Here is a 27,965-nt window from a genome sequence, read left to right as displayed (position 1 = left end):
TCTAAATAGCATTTAAGAATCCAGTCCGTACCGCGAAGAAAACACAACGCCCCACCATTACAAAGATCAATTGGTTAACGCTGTTTAAGGAAATAATCGCTGTTTATTCTGATAATTAATTAACCCTTCGAAGCCGAAGCTCGTCTAAATAGCATTTAAGAATCCAGTCCGTACCGCGAAGAAAACACAACGCCCCACCATTACAAAGATCAATTGGTTAACGCTGTTTAAGGAAATAATCGCTGTTTATTCTGATAATTAATTAACCCTTCGAAGCCGAAGCTCGTCTAAATAGCATTTAAGAATCCAGTCCGTACCGCGAAGAAAACACAACGCCCCACCATTACAAAGATCAATTGGTTAACGCTGTTTAAGGAAATAATCGCTGTTTATTCTGATAATTAATTAACCCTTCGAAGCCGAAGCTCGTCTAAATAGCATTTAAGAATCCAGTCCGTACCGCGAAGAAAACACAACGCCCCACCATTACAAAGATCAATTGGTTAACGCTGTTTAAGGAAATAATCGCTGTTTATTCTGATAATTAATTAACCCTTCGAAGCCGAAGCTCGTCTAAATAGCATTTAAGAATCCAGTCCGTACCGCGAAGAAAACACAACGCCTCACCATTACGAAGATCAACTGGTTAACGCTGTTTAAGGAAATAATCGCTGTTTATTCTGATAATTAATTAACCCTTCGAAGCCGAAGCTGGTCTAAATAGCATTTAAGAACCCAGTCCGTACCGCGAAGTAAACACTACGCCTCACCATTACAAAGATCAATTGGTTAACGCTGTTTAAGGAAATAATCGCTGTTTATTCTGAAAATCTTACGAATCACATAAACAGGGCCCACACTGTGTGGGCAGAAAGAATAATTACGTATTATTACAGGGGGTGGTACATATATTTGTCATTGGGCGTTAAATTTCTAATTTGCAGTCGAAATGTTATTAGGGTGTTTAGATGCGTTGGGTGGGACATCAGAGATGCACGTTAAGTTAAGACATTTTCTTCCGTAGTTGTTTTAGAGAAACCTAAATAGAATTACGACTGTAAAGACAGATTCCTAGGTGGGAGAATGATATTAAAATGTATCTTGGGGAAGTTTGTTATAGAACCATGGGGAACAATGAAATTCGGCGAGTTTCTTGGCTAGGTGAAACACTACAAGCGTCTTAAATATGACTTTGAACACTCGCATCGCTCCTTCGTGCCAAGATGTGAGTTTTACTCTTTAACATTCGCTTACAGATCACAGATTAAGGTATTCCCGCAGGCGTCAGACATGTTTTGTCGATCAGATCGAAGGGCTGTCGTCGATTGTGACAGGTAATCGATCCTTCGTGCAGTGGAGGTATGGCTCCACGTGATTTTAACTTTGCAACTACGTCGAGATGAGTGGCTAAGCTCCGGCCGTTTATCCGTGTGGAAACGAGAAAGGAACCCGTTGGACAGGAAGATTGGTGGGCCCCAGAGCCGGTCCGGCGCGTGGCAGAATGGGTGAGAGTCTGTCACTGCCTGGGGTCGAACCTTTGTCGCCCAGCCCCTAACTTAGTTGCTATAGTAACCTGGAAGATGCGGGCAAGCTGAAATGCTTCAGATGGGCGTCGAACCCAGTACGTGAGCATCCAAGACTCACGATTATCTTGTTTTGTTTTTGCTTGAACTGAACACGTTTCATGTGTCTTACAGTCATCTTGCGATAAAATGGCGTAAGGTCCGATATCTTGAACATCAAGTGTTTTGCTTTGGAAAAAAAAGTCTTGTCAAATATCTCATTAAAGCAGGGTCTATGTTAATATTTTTTTTTCCCTTCAAGTTGGATGTTTTATTAATTATACTCTCCGCTCTCTCCACTGTCTTTATATTAAGTCCCTGAAGACGTCCTAAAAATAGACGAAAGATGTTGTATGAAGGTCGTGTTAAAATGGCTGTCTTCTGGGTAAAAGTTTACCAACGCTTCAGAGGTCGGTAAACTTCTACCAGACTACACGGCGTAACAACCCAGAAGACAGCCATCTTCAGACTCGCCTCGCCTCAGGTCCAACTAATTCAATTTTTAATCCAGAGCTTCTGTTATTAACTTTATTTCAGTCTCCGCGAGGAAACTGGAGTGTAAAGTGTGTTTCGTTGTGTTTCTCGTAAACACGTCTGGTCCAGAAACATTTTACAATGTGGCTGGTCGTAATTACAATCAGATTCACGAAAGGTGTGGAAGGATTTGGCGCATGCGCGTAGGACTCGTTCTCGTAATCGGACGTCACCAACGTGAAATGTCCCGTGATGCTTTAAACCGTCGTCAGTATTTTTCAAACTTTGCACGTGTTTCGTGTGCGTTCACAGAACTGCTCATTAATGCACACGTGTGAAAAACCGATGCCTGGGATGAAATTACGTCTTGAAACAAAGGGCTGGTTGGCAGCCATGATCCGTATTTTCATTTCGAGGAAATTAATCGGACATTATAATCGTGAACCAATTAGAAAAAAACATTTTATTTCACTCTGAAGTGGTCACGATATCAATTTGTTTTTATTGTTTCGTGTTTCTTAGTCCGCCATGTTGGTAAATTAAAAATCCAGTGGTATAACGTGCGTACCAAATTTTATCCAAATCCGTCCAGCGGTTCTCCAGTTAAATCATACGTACAGACAAACTTGCATTTATTTTGTGTACGTCGTTGAAAACGAGTCTCCATGACAACGGTCAAATGGTCAGTTCTTTTTTTAACACCGTATATACTCGTTTGTAGCAGGCAAAGTGTGTGTCGTCATCCCTGGTGAGGTCAGTTCTGTAATGGAGGCGGGACATGTGACCTAGGGTCACTGAATGGAGTATGAGATTGGTAGTAAATATAGAATGCATGGGGGGGAAATGAGAATTGCGTACAGAATATTAGTTGATGAACGTTAAGAGAAGTAACTAAGTAGGATATTTTGAAGTAGACAGGAGGATAATATTAAAATAGATGTTCCAGGAATAGGGCGTGTTTTGATTACGAAACATAGGAAGTCAGGAATTTTGTGACGAGATGAACGACTGTCAGCTTTTTAATGAGGTTGGCGCCTACTCAGAAAATACTCTCGTCTCTTATCAGTCCTTTGTTTTGACAAATGAGACAAGTTTATTAGACGGGTGGTATGTAAATTAGTACGGCGGGGATGTGAAACACGAGGTCTAAAGTCATCCTGAAGGGCGGAGACGCTTACTCCGTCCTGGAGTACACATGATTTCCCCTAACCCGTTCTGTTTTTCATTTTTCCAGATTAATTAATTATTCGGTTTTGGTCCGTCTAATCACAATTCAAATTTAAAATTTAAAATTTAAAATTAAGATAATTAAAATATCATTTGATGTTCCTCATCGAACGATCGATTTACATTTGGAACATCTTTTTTACAACATGTTTCGGTTTATATATAAACCATCTTCAGGTGTAAAAGTTATAATTATAAACTTAAAACCTAATTACAATTTCTGATATGCAACTTTTTGGTGATGTTCACTTCCAGATTCATTTTTACATATTGGAGTGAGTGATTGTTCGATGAGGAACATCAAATGATATTTTATTATCTTAATTGTAAATTTTAAATTTTAAATTTGAATTGTGATTAGACGGACCAAAACCGAATAATTAATTAATATATGGTATCACAATATGACGCAACTATATCATCATTTTTCCAGATGTTAATTTGTCGCTGATACCTGGCCTTGTAATCCTGGGGTCTCGGGTTCGATTCCCGGCGGTGCCCGAATTTATAACTTGTGTTGGGCAAGGCCGTGGTCTAGGCAACACGGAGTTTTCCTCCGTGGCATCCCAACAATTACTCCATTCACACACAGAAGAAGGCAATGGCAAACCACTTCTGGATCATCTGCCAAGAACGTATATGAACAGGTCCCAGTCCGAGAAGAGAAAAGGATGGAAGGATCCTGTTCATATGGACCTGTCGTCAGACAGAACACTAAATAATAATAAGCTGAGGTGGTCTAGCGGTTAGAACGCTGGCCTTGTAATCCTGGGGTCTCGGGTTCGATTCCCGGCGGTGCCCGAATTTATAACTTGTGTTGGGCAAGACCGTGGTCTAGGCAACACGGAGTTTTCCTCCGTGGCATCCCAACAATTACTCCATTCACACACAGAAGAAGGCAATGGCAAACCACTTCTGGATCATCTGCCAAGAACGTATATGAACAGGTCCCAGTCCGAGAAGAGAAAAGGACGGAAGGATCCTGTTCATATGGACCTGTCGTCAGACAGAACACTAAATAATAATAAGATGAGGTGGTCTAGCGGTTAGAACGCTGGCCTTGTAATCCTGGGGTCTCGGGTTCGATTCCCGGCGGTGCCCGAATTTATAACTTGTGTTGGGCAAGACCGTGGTCTAGGCAACACGGAGTTTTCCTCCGTGGCATCCCAACAATTACTCCATTCACACACAGAAGAAGGCAATGGCAAACCACTTCTGGATCATCTGCCAAGAACGTATATGAACAGGTCCCAGTCCGAGAAGAGAAAAGGATCGAAGGATCCTGTTCATATGGACCTGTCGTCAGACAGAACACTACAAATAAATAATAAATAACGACGATAAGACGACTTTTAGTGTACCGGAAAGTGAATCACGTGAAAATCGGTCGAGTACGTTCGGATTTCTCAAAAAAAGGAACATGATGTCAACGATAATACGATTTTAATTTTGGAAATAACGAACCTAATTTTTGTTCAGATGTTTTGAATTTTTAAAAAATCAGGAAGCCAGTTCTTATCTGCCCACTTTTCCTTCGAGTCGACTGCTCAGACAAATGCATCCCGGGGCTCAGCCTCCATCTTGATCCATGTGTATTTTAGTTTGGCAACACGATCGAAATTTGTGTACGTTTGAAGGCAAGGCAGATGTTTGGGAGACGGGGTATGCCGTGGGTACAGCCGGGTGGCGGGTGACGAGTGAGGAGTCCAGGTGCAACCAATATGCTCCCTCAGGGCTGCCCAAAGTGTGTGTGAACTTTACCGTAATCTCTCTCTCTCTCTCCTGTTTTGTCAGTCGGTCGGCCAACAAACCCGCGTTGGCTGAGCCCAGCTCAGGGTCTCATTGATAACTTTCCATGTACCACGAGAAATCTCTCGCTGTCTTCGCACGGAAACTGAGAAATTGGCATAAATGGCGAGTGTTTCATGTATTGGACGAACATAAATGAAGCAGATTCAGAAAATGAGAGACATTTTGTTCGGTTAGCCGCAAAGGACAAGATAATATTAAAGACGAACCAGAGTGATCTCGCTGAGGTTAGGGTAAAGTTGTGTGTTCCTGTGTAAGGGGTAATGGACCTTAACGATTCTTGTGGACTTTATACGCCTTATCAACTACTTAGGTCATAAGTCACCGAAATGTTTGGTTATTTCGAATTATATGTCGAAAAGAATGAAATTACCGTGGCCTATTTTAATATACCGTGCTAACATTTACCTGTAGGGACTGAGGACAGTTGGTGTGGGTTGTATTTGAACCCACGACCTCCCGAATATGAGGATTAATAACCACTCGTTCCCCTTCGAAATGTGTTGCTGCAACATGCGTCTCACATGTGTTGTGCGTGGAGTCGCTTTGAAGGCGTTACAGCGGTCTTGGTAGTTCCCGGGTTCGATCCACCGCTGGTTAGCCTCATTACTTTGCCGGTCTTAAGCGCAGAACCGCCTTCTGATTTGCCTGGTGTGTCTTACCGCCGGATTAAGAACACTTTTGCACCACAAAAACCGGTTCTGGTCGCCTAGCAACCAGACCAAAGACGGAGACAAACGTAGAACGCTGTACCCTACATAAAAAAGAATAATGCGTTTCTGTTCCGCCATTACAGAATGCTAAAAAATCCCACACCCAGACATTAAAAATTACGGACTTAAGTTTTAGGGAGTTCGTAACTCTAAAATTCTGCAGAGTTCGAAATGCAATTGTCTCTCGTTGACTTTGATTAGCCTGCAACAGTTAGATTAGGCTACCCGCTGGGTCACAGAAATTACGAAGGAGCGTGACCGGTGTTCGGTGATTTCCGGTCATTCGGTGGGGAATCAGCTGTGACGCTTTGCAGCAAAGGACGGACAGGAAGGGGAATTTTTTTTTTTCGTCGAGGTATATTTTATTACCAGAAATAATCTCGTCAAGAATGACGCTAAAATCGAAAGTTGCCCTTAAAACACGTTTTTATCGAAAAATGTATTAGAGAATCTTACAGCAATTGAAATAAAAGTCTTGTAACAGAACTTTTAACACTGTTTCTTATTGTGACTTATTAAATTAAAATTAAATTATTTGATTATTCCGTCAAATCACAATGTATTTAAATAATATAAATTAAAATAATTAAAATATCATTCTGTGTTCCATATCGAAGAATCGATTTAATCGATTTACAATTGTAAATCGACCATTCTGTGTTCCATATCGAATAATCGATTTCATCGATTTACAATTGTAAATCGACCATTCTGTGTTCCATATCGAATAATCGATTTCATCGATTTACAATTGTAAATCGATCATTCTGTGTTCCATATCGAATAATCGATTTAATCGATTTACAATTGTAAATCGATCATTCTGTGTTCCATATCGAATAATCGATTTGTAAATCGATTATTCGATATTGGAACACAGAATGATATTTTAATTATTTTAATTTATTTTATTTTAAATACATTGTAATTTGACGGAATAAACTTATAATTCAATTTCAACTGTTTCATATGTAAAAAAATTTCACCAGAAGCAGATGAAATATCGAGGCCACAAGGACAGTGTTGGCGTCCCTTAACAGCATTGCCATGGCAACGGTGTTAACAACACGGATTTTTTAAACATTTTCCCTTCATAAGGCCCAAGATTGCGCGCGTCACTAGATGGCGGCCAACTAACCGACATTGCTTTTGTTTGTTTGTTTGTTTGTTTGCGAATCTGCGTTGTTCGTAAATGTATTAAGGCTCGATAAGAGGACAGAGAAACACGCTTAAAGCCGAGGCAGATTTAAACGCGATGCGTCCTAGCCACGGGGATGAATGGAATGAAACCTAGAGTCGTTACCTCACGGCGAACAACAAATCAGACTACAGGACGAGGCAGGCAGACACGAGGTCTAACAGCTGTCAGCCCAAGGCAGGGTTGTCCAGGAGGGCCCGGCCACATGCGACGCGACGGGGCGCTGTGATAGTTGCTCAGCTGGTTTCTTTACGTCGCTCCAGGGCTCGGGCTACACAGACAAGACCTAAAATTATACTCCTACGTTGCAAGCGAGTATTTCCCCGAAGATAAGTGTCTTTTTGGGACGCTGAGCCGTGTATTCGGGCAGAAATTGACAGATTTTAGAGAACCCAGCCCTGATGATGGAGGCAGCAAGCACTTCCGAAACGTTGGTCTGAGCGTGGAAACAGCACAGAAGACGAAAGTCTTCATGCCCGAGGCCGTCAGAACCTCAAATCTGAATTAAATTTGCCCTCAATTTTAGGTTTCGTATTCTGTTAGTTCGTCCGTTTTACTGTAGGAGCGCTTCTGTAGACGAAAATAAAATTCGTATTTTCTTTTGACTTTGAACAACATTTTAATGGAAGTATAAAATTTGTGATTGATTACGGTTTGTGTTGAAATAATTATCTGTTTTTTTTTATTATGTGCTGAACTCGATGATATAATTTGACTGGATAAACACGTGCTGATACAGGCATTCTTTACACCCTGAAATTACTCCTAGATTCGTGTGCCTTAAATAATACATTTTATTGAAATTGATTATTTAATGGCTGTGTATATAACTTCTCTTTTATGAGGAAATATATTAATTATTATATACGTGTGCTTGCCCGCCTTAATAACTGTAGGATTTTAGTTGAAATTGGTGTTAAGTACAGATCAACTCGCCTATGTGTTTGAAATCCTTGTCGTACGTAAAATTAACGAGTTGCCAACTTCCGATTTGAAGTCGACACTAGCGCCACTTGGTGTTGTCACGTTCGTCTTTTAAGAGGTTTAGTAACTTTTGTCGTAATTTATTTACGTAGGACTTAGGACAACAACGTTGTTGGCTTAGCAAATCTTTATATATTTTTGTTAAATGTGTGGAATTCTTTACAGAGAGATCATAAACATACCCACAGCTTCTGAGAGAATTTTTGATTTTTACAACTGTAAACACGGAGGCCGCGCGAAAATTTGAGGTTATGTTTGACGGTTTCAGCGTAATGTCAGTTTGTAGTTAGTAGAATTGATCGATTGTTTTACTGTCTTTCTTGGTGGTGTCTTAATGAAAGTAGACGTCAGAGATGTGGCCAGTACTTTTTGTTTCCTTGTTAAAAGCGTCGTATTTGCGAGGTTTTTGCCGATTGTAGCAAACAACAGACGTGGGATGTGACGTCATTCTGGAATCAGAGGGCAGTTGCCGGACCACACAAAACAAAATACTGTTGCAAACCTGATGTTCTGACCGTTCCGGACGTGCCATTGTCTTGAGTTCGTGTCTCAGATCGCGATAATTTCCTCAGCAGCGTTATCAGACCGTCTCTAAGTGTGGACAAGCAGATATTTGGCGAAGTTATTTGGCGATGATTGATCACACACAAGTGAGGTTTATGACGGTTTTATTTAAAATTGAAATCATTTCTTGTTTGTTTGTAAATAGCATTTAAGAATTCAGTCCGTACCGCGAAGAAAACACAACGCCTCACCGTTACAAAGATCAACTGGTTAACGCTGTTTAAGGAAATAATAGATTTTTATTCTGATAATTAATTAACCCTTCGAAGCCGAAGAAATCGCAAAGACTCACGGAACCAGTGTCATTTTGTAATGACGATGATACGTCCGGATACCAGCAAAATACGAGGTGCGATCGAAAGGTTTCCAGACTGCGCGTATGAAAACCCGTACACTTATCTCAGGTATTAAATTCATCCATCACCCTCGAAGTAGTTCCCCTGGGAGTGAACACAACGATCCCAGCGCCGCTGCCAAGCCTGGAAGCATCCCTGGAAATCTTTCTTTGTCAGCCTGTCAAGCACCATCTGCGATTCTGCCTGAATCTCTTCTATCGTCTCAAATCTCCTTCCCTTTAGCTGAATTTTCATCTTTGGGAAGAGGAAGAAGTCACACGGAGCTTAGAAAGGAAGTTGGGGTCGGTTCTTGCAAGATCTTTGAGCTGCTGACAAACGAGAAGTCAAGTCGATTCTGCTTCTGGTCCTCAGACAGGAGCCTTGGCGTCGCATGTGGAGTTCTTCCTTTAGAATCAGCTGACAGGTCCCATAGCCTATCCCAACAATGTCGCACAAGTCGTTGATGGTACGACGTCGATCTTCGTAACATTTTCGGGCGTTGTGCTCGAAGATGGTCGTCCAGAACGCTCGTCATCATCGACAGAGGTTCGGCCATTTTTAAAACGTGAATGCCACACAAAAGTTTGCGGACTTCCCAAATGCTTGCTTTAGCATTTCATAGGTTTCCGTAGCCGTTTTGGCGAGTCTTTGGCAAAATTTGATGCACACGCCATTCCGAAATCGCAGGAGGGTCGGTGTAATGCACTACCAAAACGCCCGTAACTAAGAAACAAATGCTAATTCGATGATGCCGGCTGGCACACTGATTCACTATGAATGTAGGCCGCACGCCCTAGCGGCAGAAGCTCGAACTACATCCGGTTCGCCCTCTATTGATACAGTCTTGAAACTTTCCGATCGCACCTCGTACGTATCGCGCTCGGATATCAGAAGAAACGGGGAGCTGTAGGCTGTTCTCCGGTCGACGGGGACGTTCTATGAGGGTTTGGACGACGTATTTTTTCGCCCGGCAGAAGTAAAGTGATGTCCCTCGCGTTGAAACAAAGTAGTTGAATCAGTTCTCGGGTGTCTCGCCTTCTGTTTGGAGGCCCCCCAGAACCTAACCTCCTCAAACGACTAACTCCATCAAGCGGAGAAGTTTCGAAGCTGACAGTCCTTGATCGAATCAAAACATTTCTCGTTCTTTACGGAACCCGAAGGTATACATTGCCCCCCGCCCCAGTGGACCCTGTCTTTTTCACGGTCTGTATATTTTTAAGACCCTTTTTAATATTATCCTGAGTCAGGTGAGTCCATTCGAAACGGTCTCACACTAATCAGTTTGATGATGCATTGAAGATTCTTCTTGATAAGTCAGAAGGTGAGAAAATGTTAAGAATTCGCAACTGATGCCTGTCGCTGAGACCCCGACCGCTTGCAAATGCCTCAAAATCGATACGAAAGAATCTGAGATTTGTGTGACGGTCACGTGTGAGGAGGACAGGGGTAATAGCCGAGGGAAGCTGATGGTTGTATCCAGCGTCCTACGACCGAGTTTAGTCGTTTCCGTTCACACTTCGCTCATCGTCACTTCGAATGCGAGTTGATATGTTTCGTGACTGTTCAGCAATGCAACAGAGCTTGATAATGACGGCGTGGTTAGAAGGATAATATTAAAATTGTTTAAGGAAAAATGTACGTTGTGAAGGGCTTCGTTCTTTGAGTTCGTCAAAACGGAAATGTCGTGATTATCTGAGAAATTGTTTGCTTCCGAGAAATCGCTGTTCTTTGTACTTAGTACGTAAATACATAAATGTTCAAAATATTACGTAAATAACCCAGTGACGCAAGAATTGTGTGTCGTATTGCTCATAATTTGAGAACGACCGGTTCCGATTTCGACCAAACTTGGATTTCAGTCGTGGTAGATGATTTTGTTGGTATAAATTGACATGCAATGGGGTACTTTGGTTTATGATACGAGGCTCGTCCTCAAAGTAAGTTTCCCTGGGGCCGTTTACAGAAACAAAACACAATTTCATGGAAATATTTATTGCAACAGATACAGCAAGTGTCCAGCTATTTTTCAACATATTCGCCACCGGAATTGAGACATTGGTCATACCGTGGGACCAACTTTTGAATACCTGTGTCGTAGAAGTCTGCCGCCTGGGATTGGAACCACTGTGTGACAACCATCTCCGCCTCTCTGTCATTCTCAAAACGCTGACCGGAATTTCTTGAGGTGTAGGAAAAGATGGAAATCACTGGGAGCGAGGTCCGGGCTGTAGGGTGAATGATTAAACACCTCCCAGCTGAACTCCTGCAGGAGACTTGCTGTCCGTCGAGCCGTGTGCGGCCTAGCGTTATCACCGACCGCACTTCACAGTCGGCGGGAGCTGGAATAAGAATCTCCATCTTCAACAGCTGCAACGATGCTACTGTGAGAACGCGGGAGGTGCCGTTAGTGCATGCGCCATGCTACGTCATTGCTCTATCACGTACGCACAGTCGCTTCGCGCAATATAAGGTTTGCTAGCTGTGGGACGAGTGGGAAACTTACTTTGAGGACGCGCCTCGTATGATACGCTTTTCGTGAGAAACGTAAAGCAGTTTAGGAACCAGGGCAGAGATCAAAAGGGCTCTCATAGATTTTGGTTTACAAACGATTAAATGTTTCGGACGTGGACTTCAACCGGCTTTTTGTCTGCCAAAGTGCACGCGTGACAGTGGAAAGAAAGTGAAGTGATCAGTTCGTCAAACTTCTGTCTGTATTTGCGCATATTAACGTGTTTAATTAATATTCCGCCTTGTTCCTTTCGCAGGCAGTGAAAGTTTCTCTGTCTCCTTTTCTTATATCTTTTATTATATAATTCATATGAGATCGTAATTGTCGTATAGATTCTTCTTAATTTTGCAGTCACGTCGTGAAAGCTGCTGGAGTTGACACTTTAAAACCCAAGTGGTAATTAAATGTACCACCGGTTTTAACAATCACCAGTTCTACCGTTTACCGACAGACTTATGTACGTGTTTCGTACGATTCTCAGTTAAACAGCGATTATTTGCTTAAACAGCGTTAATCAATTGATCTTTGTAACGGTGAGGCGTTGTGTTTACTTCGCGGTACGGACTGGATTCTTAAATGCTATTTAGACGAGCTTCGGCTTCGAAGGGTTAATTAATTATCAGAATAAAAATCTATTATTTCCTTAAACAGCGTTAACCAGTTGATCTTTGTAATGGTGAGGCGTTGTGTTTACTTCGCGGTACGGACTGGATTCTTAAATGCTATTTAGACGAGCTTCGGCTTCGAAGGGTTAATTAATTATCAGAATAAAAATCTATTATTTCCTTAAACAGCGTTAACCAGTTGATCTTCGTAATGGTGAGGCGTTGTGTTTTCTTCGCGGTACGGGCTGGATTCTTAAATGCTATTTAGACGAGCTTCGGCTTCGAAGGGTTAATTAATTATCAGAATAAAAATCTATTATTTCCTTAAACAGCGTTAACCACTTGATCTTTGTAATGGTGAGGCGTTGTGTTTACTTCGCGGTACGGACCGAATTCTTAAATGCTATTTAGACGAGCTTCGGCTTCGAAGGGTTAATTAATTATGAGAATAAAAATCTATTATTTCCTTAAACAGCGTTAACCAATTGATCTTTGTAACGGTGAGGCGTTGTGTTTACTTCGCGGTACGGGCTGGATTCTTAAATGCTATTTAGACTTGAAGCCAATTCTCTCTCACTTCGTACCTCGTGTTTCGTTTCGCAAAATGACTGTCTTCTACCCGCACTTGTGTTTAGCGCATTGCCGCTGCCACAAAACTGGCGCGTGTGTGAAATGGTTTGGGCTACGTTTCGTCTCCAGTTACTAAATAAGAGAAGAAGAAGCCATAGTTTAAGCCAAACTGCAGAGCAGGAGCAGGGACGTTACTGTACTGCTGGAATTCTTAGAAGAAAAAGAAGTTAAATGATCGAATTGTGAAAAATGGCGGCTGTGTGCGAAGCTCACGTTTTCCCAGTAAAATAATATGATCCCCGGGTTTTGGTCGTAAAAAAAGTTATTGCTAGTCCCCGCGTACCTATAATTTAATTTTAAAGCCAACGCTGTACGCATACACTGGCGAGGGAAAGTGGGAAAAAAATCGATTTCCTTTTATGATTCAGAGTATGCTCCGTCGGTCGCACATGCGCATTTGAAACTCGGCTCGGAGTTGTGATCTTTGACGATAGATGGCAGGACACGGTAACTCTGCAACAGCTGGTGTCCTGGCAAGTAGCGCCTCTAGTGGTGGTATCCCTTATTAAGACGGTTGTCGTGAAGGGAACGTACGTTGTGTTGTCAAGGTAATGATGTCGCTGTGTTACAGAGTTCGTCAGAAGTCGTGACGTGACACTAACTTTAGACTCGGTGTGACGGAGAGTTATTCCAAATTTGTCTTTTCTGCCAGTGGCGGTTTAAAAGGTTTTGAAACATTTGGACCTGCATTTGAAATGCAAAATCGTTTATCAATGACTTTGGTGTATGACAGAGGTTCCCAAATTTTTATACCTTGAGCCCCCCTTAAAACATTTCATAAATTTCACGCCCCCCTTTCCAAAATAAGTGCAAGGAAACAGATTTGACATAAAATTTAGTTATGAGTATACATTTTTTTTATAATTTAGTATATATATTATTCAATGCATTTAATTTAAAAAACTGTATTAAAATATACGCTTAATACCTGGATTAGCGGATGGCCGCTCTAAGGTCGTTTTCCAGGTTCATCGTAGAACGATAATTTGTTTTGATGGCAGCCACTGCTGAACTGCCTTAATCAAGCGAAGGATATTAAAAATGTTTCTCCATATTTCGTTCTAAAATATTTTCATACAAACAACAACCCCCTCCCCCCATAAAACGACTCCCCCCCCCCAGGGGTTTCCCGCTCATGGATTTACCAACCAAAACTTATAAGGCATGTCGTGTTTCTCCTTCCCCTGTCACTTTATCGCTGATCGTCGTCTTTGGTGGACCCGTCCAGAAGGGCGTGGTGCCCCCCCCCCCCCCCCGTGGCCTGCGCTCTTAAAACCGACGTGTGCGTCGTAGTTTCGTGATTTTCTTCAGTTCCCTAATGCCGGATTAGAAAACTCGTGATCGGCTGGGGGTCAGCGAGTTTATTAGATTTAAGAGTGTAATAGGCCACGGCCAATAACTCTCACTTTCCTCCTGCTCCTCACATCTCGTGACTCGGCTCTGCCTCGCTTGTACTATGCGTGGAGGTTTGCCCCCCCCCTCCCCCCGTACGCATTTATGGAATGGGGCTTGGACACAGGGGTGGCCGTACCTTTTCTCAAGTAGCCGAGTTGTGGCGAGCGTCTGAGCTCCCCTCGTATTAATTTACGTGTGTATAATTTAATGTAGTGAAAAGTGTTGTTGTTTTTTTTTGTTTGTAGCAAGTTTTGTTCATTTTGGGCCCTCATTTCAGCACCTTTATACATCGGAGGGTAGCTACGTTCGCGGAGAGGGTAGGAGAGGAAGAGGCAAGGGGCGAGGAACGGTATGTGCATTAGTAGAGTTGGTGCAGTAGTTCGTAGTTAGACTCGGGAGCGGTGAGTAGAGTTGTGTGTAGCTTGCAAGATATTTCGCGGCGTCGCCATGTTGGTATTTTTAAACACGCCGAAAGAATGAAGGGAAAAGAGTTCATTTAATATTTAGGAGACATTGCACTTTTGCACGAAATGGGGTCGCTTTTGGACGAAATGTCCCTCCCTGAAGAAGGTTTCCGTCCATCCCTTATTTTTTAAATGTGGAAATTATTTCTGCATGCACTCATGTGATTTTTAAATTCCAAAGAATCGTTGTACCCTAATGGAAAAGAAAACCCCACTTGCATTACGAATGTCGCTGTGAAAGTCTCGTGGTTTTACCTGGGCACTCAGAGCTGAATATCACTTCACTCTCCGAATCTCAGACTGGTAACCTGGTAGTCGCTCGTCTTGTCAGTGAATGCCACGCATTTTTAATGAGAGGTTTATTACAGTGCTCACAAGAGCCCGCCACTGGTCTGCCTCTCCCGTGCGTGCTACATGCCCGTTCATCTCTCTTTCCTTCATTTGGTCATGCCATTAGTTTACAGCGAAGAACGCGTCTTATATGCTCTGTGACTATCCGTGGAGAAGTCGTTACCTTTGTTTGTCACTTCGAATCACTCGCGTTATGTCACGGTTTGTTTGTTTGTTGGGGGGGGGGGGATCCCCACCCTGCATCAGTGGCGGATTCTTGTGAAGTTGACAATTGGATCTCTCTCTGTCTCTGTCAGAAGAGGGACTGTGACACGTATTTCTGAACTGGTAACGTGGGAGGTCAGACGTTGTTATAGAGGTCACACGACCCCTTGCAATCTTTTCTGCCCAATAACGATGATAATATTAGATCCAAAGACGTGTGAGGTACGTGAGTTAGACTCGTTCTGATACTGGAAAGCTTCTCAAGCTCGTTTCAAAATCATCGGGCTGGCATCTGTTGTAAACGCTCCGTTGTGAAACCACGAAAGTCGCCTGTTCTGGGGGGAAAAACCACGCGCCCTTCGCTAATTTAAAAATTTCCCCCACAAGTTACTGTTCAGTGCGCCTTAGGCACAGGTTTAACCCCCCCCTCCCCTCCCCGCCCTCTCATGGAAAGGCGTCTTTTTAACATTTCGTGACTTGATAATAAACAAACGAAGTTCCTTTAACTTAGAGGTGCAGAGGTTCACAGTCCCAGTTAAGGATAGGACAAATGAAGCTAAGGGCGGGGTGAGGTGTGTTTCAGCCACGAGGTGGCATCCCGAATAAACCAGTGGCCTTCCAGAGGCCTCAGCATACAGGAATCACGACCTCCACAGAGCTTCTACGTAGAAAGTAGCTACTACGCATGCGCGGTGGTCCGAAAGCTGCTACGTCTTGACGACAGACGCGCTTGGTTAAATGGTTTTCTGGTTCTGGTATGTGTCACGTGAAAGCCCCTTCGCTCTCTTTCTTATCTCTTGCAAACAAAATATCTGTTTTCACACGTCGCAAAACGCAAGAGGATTTGTACTTTTTCCCCAGGAGGGGCAGTAGTGTCGCGTCACGTTTGTTACAGTCAGAAAATATCCCCCGAGATGTCAGCACTTCACGCACTGTTCGTGCGCCTTGGTGTGACCGTCGTACATTAAAATTGCAATAAAATACCAACATGGCTGTCATGCGAAGTGTTGAGGTAGGAGAGCGCTGGTAGCTTCCGAAGGTTTGCATGTTGATACACAGTTTTATAAGAGTTGATTTTTTTTTTTTGTTAAATTTAAAATAACGTGTCCACTGTGAGACATGTTTTAGTTTGACGAAAATGCCTGCTTGTAGTGGTTTTATAAGCAAGTGTGGTGGCTTGTGATGGCAACTGCAGCGCGAATGGCGGGAGATTCTTATTTGCAACGTGAAACGTCACGACTCGAACCCCGGGTTTAACGGACCACGCACCCGACTGAGACAGTCCCAGCGACTTGCAGTTCTGATTATGAGGTGTGTGGACTGATTTCAGTCCATTGCCTGCCCCAGTCAGTGCCGAAGCTCGTCTATATAGCATTTAAGAATCCAGTCCGTACCGCGAAGAAAACACAAAGCCTCACCATTACAAAGATTAACTGGTTAACGCTGTTTAAGGAAATAATAGATTTTTATTCTCATAATTAATTAACCCTTCGAAGCCGAAGCTCGTCTAAATAGCATTTAAGAATTCAGTCCGTACCGCGAAGTAAACACATCGCCTCACCATTACGAAGATCAACTGGTTAACGCTGTTTAAGGAAATAATAGATTTTTATTCTGATAATTAATTAACCCTTCGAAGCCGAAGCTCGTCTAAATAGCATTTAAGAATTCAGTCCGTACCGCGAAGAAAACACAACGCCTCACCATTACGAAGATCAAGTGGTTAACGCTGTTTAAGGAAATAATCGCTGTTTATTCCGAGAATCATAAGAAAAACATGAACACAAAGTGTAGAGTAAATTAATAAGAAATCGGGTGGTACGTATAATTACCATCGGGATTTAAAGAATTGATGGTCTCTTGGGCAGATAGCAAATACATCGGAGCGACACCTTTAATTTGTCAGTGAATCGATTTCTGGGTGATGGGATCGCGAAGTTTGATCTCCGAAACGTCGCTGGTATGGGTGGCAAACTATGTGTACAACTCCTGGTCTCAGTCTGTGTTCCGCGTAACTCATGCGGTACGCGCGCATCCTCAGAGGTGTCCCGTATTTTTAGAAGCGCCTACTTTTTCCGAGGAGGCAGCGAGTTCGAGTCTTGGCCAGTCCCCTGTACCGCTGCAAGCTGAGACCGCTTCGGAGCACGAAGTATTGATCACTTCAAGACTGCTTCAGGGCACGCGCGCTGTTATTGGAGCCCGAGTCATTTACTCAGTATGCGGCTGGAAAAAGTAGTCGATCAACACTTGGTCTTCCGCGTGACCTCTGTAACCCGGCCCGCTCTTTCCTGTCGTAGGTGACACTGTTTTCCAGCCGCGGCATTCTGCTGTACCACGTGACTGATAGAGGATCACTTTGTACGCGTAACCTCGGATCTTCCGGGCTCCGGTTCGATGCTTGGCTCGTGTCTTACACTTTCACTGGGATTAGGCGGTCGTAGCGTGAGGCTGTTCACATTTTAGCGATGTCAGGAAGGCATACGGGATATCCTCACACTTTTGAAGTGTGCACATTAACCGCTCAATGTTGAGGGACAATGGACCAGCGTCGTATGAATAAACAAGGCTTTGCCGGCGTGGTACTCTGAGGCACATGTCAACTGGAGACGTTCCAAAATGCAAATCCAAGCTTCAACATCCATGTTGAAGCCTTTTGAGGGAGGTAAGATGTGACAGGAGGCTGGAGAATGTAACGTGATGACGAAATGTATAATCCGTGCTCTTTAGAAGATATTGGAACGTTCAGGTAGCTGTCTTCTGGTGTCTGTCATGAGATTCTGGTGATGGAGGCAGCAAGAACCTCCGAAACGTCTGTAATCTGCGAGACTTAACGGCGCAAGACCCCCCCCCCCCCTCAAGATATTAGCCTCATATTGAGAGAACTGTAAATCTCACGTTCTTCAGAATTATTCGTTGTCGAAATCGTCAAATTCTCCCGCACATTTTGAAGGCGTTCAGCTCAGTCCCGCACTCCCACCTGCCGGCTGCTTCGAGAGTCACCCTGCCCTCTTCGGCTTCTCGTCTGTGGTGAATCTGTGACGGTTGGTTGGCTCCTGTCTCTGAGGCTGTCTCAAAAAGAGATTCGTGTCTTGTTTAAGTTCTTGACACTGCGTCGCCGAAGAACCTCATTTCGGGTGAATCCTACGACGGACTTCGCCCTGACCACCTAGTAATCGCTGAACCACTGCGGCAGATAACGAAGCCTTCCAGTTCTCGCGTTGTAGTTACCAGAATTCGAGTTCTTCTCGTCCCACTCGAGGGAGAGAAGTTGGTCGACACGAACTGCGGCCGTTTCTTCTCAGTCTGATCTTTTGAGTCATTTCGCGTCCGACCTGACCCCAGTTCTCGCCGCCCCCCCCCCCCCCCCGGATAATTCAATTACGAGTGAAATTTCTGCTTGTCATTAAGTGCTCTGATGCAACTTTTGCTCCCAGCCCCGTCTTTGGACGTTCAACAGAGCGAAGTCTCTCTCGTCCAACCTTTGACATTTCCTATTTATTTATTTTATTATTTATTTATTTATTTAGTGTTCTGTCTGAGGACAGGTCCATATGAACAGGATCCTTCCATCCTTTTCTCGGACTGGGGCCTGTTCATATACGTTCTTGGCAGATGATCCAGAAGTGGTTTGCCATTGCCTTCTTCTGTGTGTGAATGGAGTAACTGTTGGGATGCCACGGAGGAAAACTCCGTGTTGCCTAGACCACGGCCTTGCCCAACACAAGTTATAAATTCGGGCACCGCCGGGAATCGAACCCGAGACCCCAGGATTACAAGGCCAGCCTTCTAACCGCTAGACCACCTCATCTTATTATTATTTAGTGTTCTGTCTGACGACAGGTCCATATGAACAGGATCCTTCCATCCTTTTCTCTTCTCGGACTGGGACCTGTTCATATACGTTCTTGGCAGATGATCGAGAAGTGGTTTGCCATTGCCTTCTTCTGTGTGTGAATGGTGTAACTGTTGGGATGCCACGGAGGAAAACTCCGTGTTGCCTAGACCACGGCCTTGCCCAACACAAGTTATAAATTCGGGCACCGCCGGGAATCGAACCCGAGACCCCTGGATTACAAGGCCAGCGTCCTAACCGCTAGACCACCGTGTATGACATTTCCTACCCAAATTTTTGTTTGCATTTCTTGGTTGCCACCATACGTGCTAGATGTCTCACTCATTTCATGCATGTTAATATGACGTCAGATGAATACATTTTGTCGTGGTCTAATAATATATTCCCATTGACGCCTTCGTCTCTCTCTCTCTCTGTTAGGCGTGCCAGAGTAAACACTTGTGACATACATCGTAATTTCCTGTGTCCTTCTGCTTTTGAATGAAGCGGTGAGGTTTGATATCAGATTCGGCCGCTGTATCCGCTGTCTTCAGTGCCTCGTGGCCAGTTTCATTTTAATATTTCTTCCTTCCACGAACGATGAATTACCTCATTCCATTACCAAGCCCAGCAACACCGCTGATGTCACAACACAATTCTAAGCCAGTTCAATCCACATCATTACTTATTTATCTGATATTTTTTTAATATTATCCTCGTAATACTGATATTTCAATTTTTTTTTAAATAACCTTTTCTGTCCGCACGTAAAATCCGCTGTTATCTTTTGAAACTAAATAACCACTTCAGCTGGTAAAATTAAGTTTAATATCTTCTGGGTTAGGTTAGTGTCTTTGCTGATAACGCCCTGAAGATACGGCAAGATTTCCACATGCATTCAAGGTGACCTTGGAAGGCGGTGTCCTCCACGTACACTCAGACCACCGCCTCGAAAAATAGGTCTTATGGATCCAATGGATTCAGTCTGAGAGTCGAGGATTAACACTTGCAGTTTGGATTTGACATTATTATATATGTTTGTAATTGCTGGGATTCCAGGATTAATTTTGCGCTTTGAAGCCCGGTGGTAACTATATGTACCACCTGTTTTCGCAATCGGTAACTCTGAGTTTGGTTCCACAGATCTGAGTTTTCAGCACCAGAATGAACAGCGATAATTTCTCTAAAGGACGTTCGGCACTCCTTCGATGTAACGTAGACGCGTTGTGTTTTCTTCGCGGTACGGACTGATTTACTTACGTGTACTTCGTGTTTCATAGTTTCCAAATGCCTTACCCTTACTAAACCTGGGAGCCTTCGTAGCCTTAAATCAAATTTATGTCGTGCCTCTCTCTCTCTCTTATAGTTTTTCATTTCGGATTTTTGGGTCCATGTCTGTCGTGTTTTCCCTAGGAACTAGGTAACCCGCAATGGCCCGATATTATTACTGGAACACATTTGCGCCAAACAATGGGGAAAGGTCACTCGGTTACCCTGTGAGTGAAAGTCGTCTGTGAGCTGTGGTAATCAATGAAGGGACCTGCTGACATCACCGTCCGTGTTGTGGCGTGAGGAGCGCGTACTTCAAAGAGAACACGTTCGTGGTCTCGTCGATGAACAACGCCTTTGAAGTTGCGTGCATTTTGCTTAGCCTCGACGCTCGGTCCTCTGGTGCTGATGCTGCTCACCTGGTATTTTTCTCTGTTACACGACGCCGTCCTGCGCGCCTGGTTCCGCGTTCCGTTTCCGAAAAGCCCCCCCCCCCCTCAAGCCCCGCGGGTCGAAACTCATTTATCGCCCCCCCCCCCACTTTTTCTTCCCCCCCGCACCCCCTTCGCCGTAAAGTGTACTCTCTCTCCTTCCGCCCTGGAGCTGTTGTTATAGACTCAGTGCTACCAACATCTCCGCCTCTGTTTTTATTCGATTTATTTATTTTAGACGTCCATAAACACACGGAACCCAAAATTGAATTCATTTTTGCACAGAGCGGGGGGGGGGGGGCGTTTCCAGCATGGAAAGACTTAATTTTCCACGAATGAAGTTAATTCCATCGTTCGCAGGACCCGCGACCAGACAGACGAACTCGACATCTGACCTCAGCATTTGAAACGTAAGTGTCCCACGGTTATCGGGTTCAGCTTCGTGCTTCGACCGTTTTACCCCCGGGAAAGATGTAGAGTGGTCGTGTCCGAGTGTGTTGCCCGCTTGATGTCGGGGGTTGGGCGTGGTGGATCAGAAATTAAAGTAGGAGACCGTTAGGAAGCCTCAACATCCGGTGACGCTGAGAAACCTTAGTAGTTGGTGCAGCGATGCAGGCCGTGACTTGGTTTCGCTGATTCTGAGAGACGCTGAAGCGAGTTCTAGCCGGCACCAAACGCGTTCGTTTGTTTGTTTGTTTACACAATAACAGACGTAAGAGCGTCGTAAGTCCTGGGAGTGCCTGAGTAAGCACTTGATACCTTGCTGTTCGGAAAGGTTGGTGTTCCCGCTTGATATGTAAAATCGTGAAAAGTGGAATTTAAAAAAAATTCTGTCTTGTCTGTTTCTTTGTCTTACGTCAGTTTCGGGAAGATAAATGTTTCTGAGAGATTTTGGACCGATTCTGAAGTAAGAAGAATCTTTTTAGTGAAAATTCAAATGGCTCTTAATTGTGCTGGTTGTAAGTTTGAGAAACAAATGAACGTGAAGGGGGCAAGGACGAAATTAGGACAGGGTACACAGTAGGATAATTGGAAACACGGATATGTCGCTGTATCAACTGAAAGAGTTTTCAGGATATTTAAGTTATAACAATTCAAATTATCTTTTTGTGTGTGTGTGTGTGTGTGTGTGTGTGTGTGTTATTTTATAATTTAAAATTGCAAGCATCTACTTTGATTTTTTCGAAATAAAAATTATGAAACTGATCGATTTTCATACGGTCGAAAGCTGATTATAACAACTTTTTTAAAATCCTTTGCAGTCGTAAATAATTCGAAGCGTATGTAACTTTTGTGCAGCTCAGCTGTTGCTGAGGGACGAACGTGCTGACGCTTGGTCCCAGCTGTAGTTCCAGGTACCGCCGCAAGGGGAGTTGCTGCTCCTACCACTTGATGTTTTCATCACACATTCTGGGTTCGAATACCAAACACGAAATTCCTTCGCACATTGTTCTCAGTTTCTCACTATAAGCCCATAACCGGTTCTGTAGTGCTAAAGCGATCTGCGCTGACCCTCCATCTTGTAGCTTAGCAACCGTTTAAGGACTTTGCATTAGGTCAGAGATCTTCCGTGGCAAGGTGTGATGGGGGTTGCATATTAACGACGTCATTAACACGCCCCTGTCTGGTCGGGCTCTCAAGGTTTAAGGGAACATTGCTGCTAAACTCCATTAAAATTGTAAAGCACAATGGTAAACATATGTACCAGTTACTTTACTATCAAAATGTCTTCATTTTGTCCGTGGTGTTGTCGTGAGTTTGGTACGATTTTCAGAATATATCTATTAGTTGCTTAAACAGCGTTAACCAGTTGATCGTAGTAACCGTGAAGTGTTGTGTTTTCTTCGCGGTACGGACTGGATTCTTAAATGCTATTTAGACGAGCTTCGGCTTCGAAGGGTTAATTAATTATCAGAATAAACAGCGATTATATCCTTAAACAGCGTTAACCAGTTGATCTTTGTAATGGTGAGGCGTTGTGTTTTCTTCGCGGTACGGACTGAATTCTTAAATGCAATTTAGACGAGCTTCGGCTTCGAAGGGTTAATTAATTATCAGAATAAAAATCTATTATTTCCTTAAACAGCGTTAACCAATTGATCTTCGTAATGGTGGGGCGTTGTGTTTTCTTCGCGGTACGGCCTGAGTTCTTAAATGCTATTTAGACGAGCTTCGGCTTCGAAGGGTTAATTAATTATCAGATTAAACAGCGATTATTTCCTTAAACAGCGTTAACCAGTTGATCTTTGTAATGGTGAGGCGTTGTGTTTTCTTCGCGGTACGGACTGAATTCTTAAATGCAATTTAGACGAGCTTCGGCTTCGAAGGGTTAATTAATTATCAGAATAAAAATCTATTATTTCCTTAAACAGCGTTAACCAATTGATCTTTGTAATGGTGAGGCGTTGTGTTTTCTTCGCGGTACGGCCTGAGTTCTTAAATGCAATTTAGACGAGCTTCGGCTTCGAAGGGTTAATTAATTATCAGAATAAAAATCTATTATTTCCTTAAACAGCGTTAACCAGTTGATCTTTGTAATGGTGAGGCGCTGTGTTTTCTTCGCGGTACGGGCTGGGTGTTTAAAGATCATTTAGATGCTTCAAAGGGCTTCTTTCCTAAAACTTGTCCAACTAAACATTTTAAACTCTCTATACTTCGAGCCACTTTTCTCATTTGACAAATTAACAAGTTTGGAATGTGGTCAGAAGGGCTGGAGGTGATAACGCAGTTTTATGATTATTCTAATTCGTCCTCGAGGCATAGTTAATCGTTTAACGATGACAAAATAATAAAGCACTGGCCGGAATCTGGGCAGATATTCGTCCAGTGTTCACTGCGACGTTTACGTGACTGCTCGAAGTTGTAAATATTTTCGAAAAAGTAAATTTAAAAATGCTATCGGGGAATTGTAAAGGAAAGAATCTTCTAGGGAGACCTGTGTGTAATGGGGTGATTATATTGACATTTTGTCTCAGAGAAAAAAAGGATTCATCTGGCTCACGATAGGGACCAGTGGCGGGCTCTTGTGAACACGGTGGTAAACATTCGGGTTTGATAAAAGACGGGGAATTTCTTGAACAGCCGAGCTACTGTCAGCTTGCTAAAGTTTGATTGGCGTATAGATTAATAGTGTTTTCCAATGCAGACCTGGCCGGGATAATTCCCACGGGAACTTGTTCCGCAACGGGAAAATTCAGACCGTAAAGTTGGTACAACTGATAAGTTAATGTAGCTTGAAATACCAACTATTCAAAACCAGTTTTCTGATTAAAAAAATCGTCAGTCGCTTTCAAACTGGTTTCCCGTTGAAGAAATTTGAGAATTTCATGACCGTAAGCTCTGACGATGGAGGCGAATTTGTATGAGTTGATTGTACCTAATGAAGATGGCGCGGGGGAGGAAGATTTCCGGTATATTAGGTGTTGGCGATGAATTTTATTGTCCGGTGGTTGGACCCCACGGATCTTCTGAACTCGAAGGCGAAAATGCATTTGGACTGAAACCCTGGACGGGAAAAATTCCCTGCAGTGACGCAAGCGATGCAGACGTCTTCCTTAGATGACGTGCGTAACACGCGTGTTGGAGAAGTTGTCTAACTTGAAGGCGTCACATGGCGGCCGTTGGCGCTCGGCATTTTGGCTGGTATCGGGGGTCGGGGGGGGGGGTTCCTGCTTTTTGCCCGTCTTCTCGTCCAAATTCGTGGGTGAAATTCCCTCTTCAGGAGTGTTCGAACATTCATAATTGCAATTTTACGCGTTTTTTTATACGGGCCTCTGAACCCGAAGTATGAAAATTCAAATCGAGCGGATTCATAATCTGCAGTGGGCGAGAAATTTAGCGGGGATACCCCGAAGCGATGTGATCACTTGTGGGGTGAAGGGGGTGAGTAAGGCTCAACCACGTGTTTTGCTCGCTCTTTGGTGTTATTGTGTCGTCTTGAAAGTTGCAAGAATGTTGTCTCTCGTCGCGACCAATGTCGTATTTTGTCTGTAACTGTCCAGTTTAATGACGAACTGAAACACTTCTGGAGGGGCTCCGTGCCTGCAGAAAATCGAGAATCACTGATTGAGACAAAGAAGCTAATTAAAAGAAATACGAGTACAAGAAAAGCGGGAACTTGACTACCCTTAGCGACTATCAGCTTCTCATCGCCTCTGCACCGTGGAGTTGCTTGAAAAGTTAGTGGCCAAGTGTTTTACCCCACGAACGTATCAATATTTGCCTGCGTAGGAGCGTAGCTGTTGTTTCGAACGCGACCTTCACGATGACTTGCTTGAAACAGTTTTGGACGTAACCCTCTTTGAATTTGGAATGCCATGGGCAAACCTCTGAAGGTTTCTGTCCGTGCGCTCATGCGCAGAAGGGTCCGACAGCGATAAAGTCGGTCGAAGGGTGTGGCGGGGCGAGGGGAAGCGTGTTCGTGGGGAAAGCATCAGAAAGGGTAGGGGAATGAGGGGAAAAATGTTAGTAGTGGGAGGGGAAATTTCTCGTCAGAATCTCGTTCTTCGCGCGGCGCGGCTCAAGAACGTCTCGACCTCCAGACCCACTCCGGTTTACGAAAAAATAAAGTAACATATTTCCTTCGTGAACGTGTAGGAGGAACAAGGAATTTTTTCGGGGAACAGCCGGTTCGCGTCTGAACACGTGTGTCTGTGTGTGGATACGTGAAGATTTTTATTGATAACAATACGAACGATAATAGATAGACGTGTGTGTGTGTGTGTCGTGCTTTAGCAAAAACAAGTGACGATCAGTGGTTTTCATTTGTTTCCCTCGCCAGCGTGTTTGTCTTGGCAACGAAGATCGTGTCCAGCGCATTGTTAATTTAATATTAGCGTTTCTCGTGTGGTAGGTAAGTAGGGGGCGAAACAGGTGAATGTTACACACTCGTCGCATGTACGTATTTAATTTATTTTTAGTCCGAAGTGTGAGGATATAAAATCTCACCTTCTTTATTCTTGTTCTTATACAAGTGTAGGCGTTTGCATGGTGAATGTTGAAGACAATGTGTGATTATTTTTGTCATAGAATGAAGCGTGTGTTGAAAATTACGTAAATTCTTTTGTGCGTATCTTACAAAAAAAAAAATTTAAGGAACTTTGTACTGCAAAATGAAGCATAAGTGATTATATATTTTCCAGGTGATCGTAATTTATGATTGTTGGTGGGGATTGCAATTCGTGTTTCAGGGACCTAAAAATTCATACTTCCTTCTAGTCGCTGGACCAGTCAAGAAATTCCCCCCCGTCTTGTAGGACCCGCATGGCCACTGCCAAGGTTCTTTATAATATAACTTTCCTTCTGCGTCTACGTCTTCCTTGAGTTATCTTACCTCCAGGATTTTCGATTAAGATTTTATGTAGACCTGCGTTTTCGCCTTTGGTTTGTATTCGTGAGTCTGTTTGGAAATATTAACTTCTTTCAAGGATTGTGGTTTGGCCAGACTCGCAGATTCTTCGTGACTAGTTCGCGTATATTTCTCCTTCCGTCCGCTAGTTGGATTTTAAGCTTCGATCAATGTAGTCCCGTAATGCAAACAGAAGAACCATGTTTGGTGTTTACGATGGAATTTTCACACGTGACTGTGATCAGGAATTATATCATCCCGCAACGTACGTACATGACCCGCCCCATACAGCGAAGTCTCCGTGTGTGGACATTTTCGTACCGCTGAACGGAAAAAAAAGGCGGTATATGGGTTGAGGGCGGATGAGGCAGCCACCCTGGGGGAGGGGGACGGTCTTTGCCCCCACTCTGTGCAACCCTGGCAAGGCTACCTCCCGCATTGCTCCAGCTCTGATCACCATGTTTTTGCATTTGCCCGGGCCTTGCGCTGGTTGAGAAGGTGCTCATTAATTGTGTTGTCCCAGCGTTCCCTGGAGTCACTAATTAACTGTTGCCATCGGGCGTGATCCCCAGTAGATCGGAACGTGAGATGTAGGCACTTATCGTGTGTTTGCGTAATGAGGCAGATAAGTAGCGGTGAATGGTTCCTGTCGATAAATACACCACGTGAATAAAAATAAACACTCATGCTGTAATCTCGCTCGCTCGATAAACAATTAATCGGCAGCTGGCTGTTTGCGATTGCCACCACATTCATAAAATGGACCTCAAAATTAATCTGATACTAAGCCTTTAAAGTCGAAACTCGTCTAAATAGCATTTAAGAATCCAGTCCGTACCGCGAAGAAAACACCACGCCTCACCGTTACGAAGATCAAGTGGTTAACGCTGTTTAAGGAAATAATAGATTTTTATTCTGATAATTAATTAACCCTTCGAAGCCGAAACTCGTCTAAATAGCATTTAAGAATTCAGTCCATACCGCGAAGTAAACACAACGCCTCACCATTACGAAAATCAACTTGTTAACGCTGATTAAGAAAATAATAGATTTTTATTCTGATAATTAACCCTTCGAAGCCGAAGCTCGTCTAAATTGCATATAAGAATTCAGTCCGTACCGCGAAGTAAACACAACGCCTCACCGTTACAAAGATCAACTTGTTAACGCTGATTAAGAAAATAATAGATTTTTATTCTGATAATTAATTAACCCTTCGAAGCCGAAGCTCGTCTAAATAGCATTTAAGAATTCAGTCCGTACCGCGAAGAAAACACAACGCCTCACCATTACAAAGATCAACTGATTAACGCTGTTTAAGCAAATAATCGCTGTTTACGTTGTAACACGTCATTGCCTATAGATTTTCAGTTAGTGTATAACTTTTATGATCTCGTGAAGGGGGGAGGGGAAATCTTGTGAAAACATTATGAACGTTCGGGCTCCATTAAAGATGTGGGCATTCTTGATCGTCTGAGCGACTGTCAGCTTCGCAGTGGGGACTCTTCTTCGTGTAATTAGTGACATGACCGTGGCTCGGTGCTCACACCCTCGTTTAATATTTCCCGGTCCTCCTTCACTGCGGTTATGTCTTTCGTGTGCGTCCAATGCCTTCTACTTCCAGCTTTAATTCGTCAGTTCTTTTTGAACCATTCCCGTTGTTAAGGCCTGAATGGTCCTAGTATCTGGTGTTCCGGCCACGGGCGGTATTGTTCGTTTATTGTCGCTAGTTCAAGGTGATAATGCAGTTCTTTGTGAAGGGCGGCTGACACCCTGCGGTTAGTCACGCCTTCTCCCACTAGTAGCGCTAACACCGCTCGGATTTCAAGGACCTCCACCCCAGAAATTTTAACATGACACAGTAACAAGTTGATCTGTCCTGGTGTGCCGCGTCGTGATAGATGGCTGGCTGTCTTCTGGGTCGTAGCGCCGTGTATTCTAGTAAATGAGTCATCGCTCTGTCGATAGAGACAAAAAGGACCTCTGAAACGTCGGTAAAACTTCTACCAGACTACACGCCCCTACAACACAGGCATCTTCGTACTCGCCGCCGTGGGAACCT

The 27,965-nt window shown here is 43.6% G+C and overlaps 1 protein-coding gene across 8 annotated transcripts in view; it reads left to right on the top strand.

Moving 5' to 3' along the window:
- The window catches only part of LOC110838460 (Ten-Eleven Translocation (TET) family protein), a 123,823-nt gene that overhangs the window by 49,219 nt on the left and 46,639 nt on the right, over positions 1 to 27,965 (top strand). For 5 of the 8 annotated variants that reach the window (XM_087361384.1, XM_087361388.1, XM_087361387.1 and 2 more), the window contains exon 3: positions 14,283 to 14,354. The exons of 1 other annotated variant lie outside the window; for it this stretch is intronic. In XM_087361384.1, coding sequence (XP_087217510.1) covers positions 14,283 to 14,354 — 72 coding nt within the window. Of the gene's footprint in view, positions 1 to 14,282; positions 14,355 to 25,061; positions 25,409 to 25,432; positions 25,698 to 27,965 lie in introns of those variants that run through there. 2 more of the 8 variants (XM_087361389.1, XM_087361390.1) reach the window with 2 other exon arrangements.

The sequence above is a fragment of the Zootermopsis nevadensis genome, unplaced genomic scaffold (assembly GCF_977971745.1).
Source record: "Zootermopsis nevadensis isolate Lab colony 2312 unplaced genomic scaffold, Znev_1.0 Znev_ptg000057l, whole genome shotgun sequence".
Lineage (NCBI taxonomy): Eukaryota > Metazoa > Arthropoda > Insecta > Blattodea > Termopsidae > Zootermopsis > Zootermopsis nevadensis.
The sequence above is the reverse complement of the archived record's forward strand: the minus strand, read 5'-3'. Positions and strand labels throughout refer to the sequence as shown.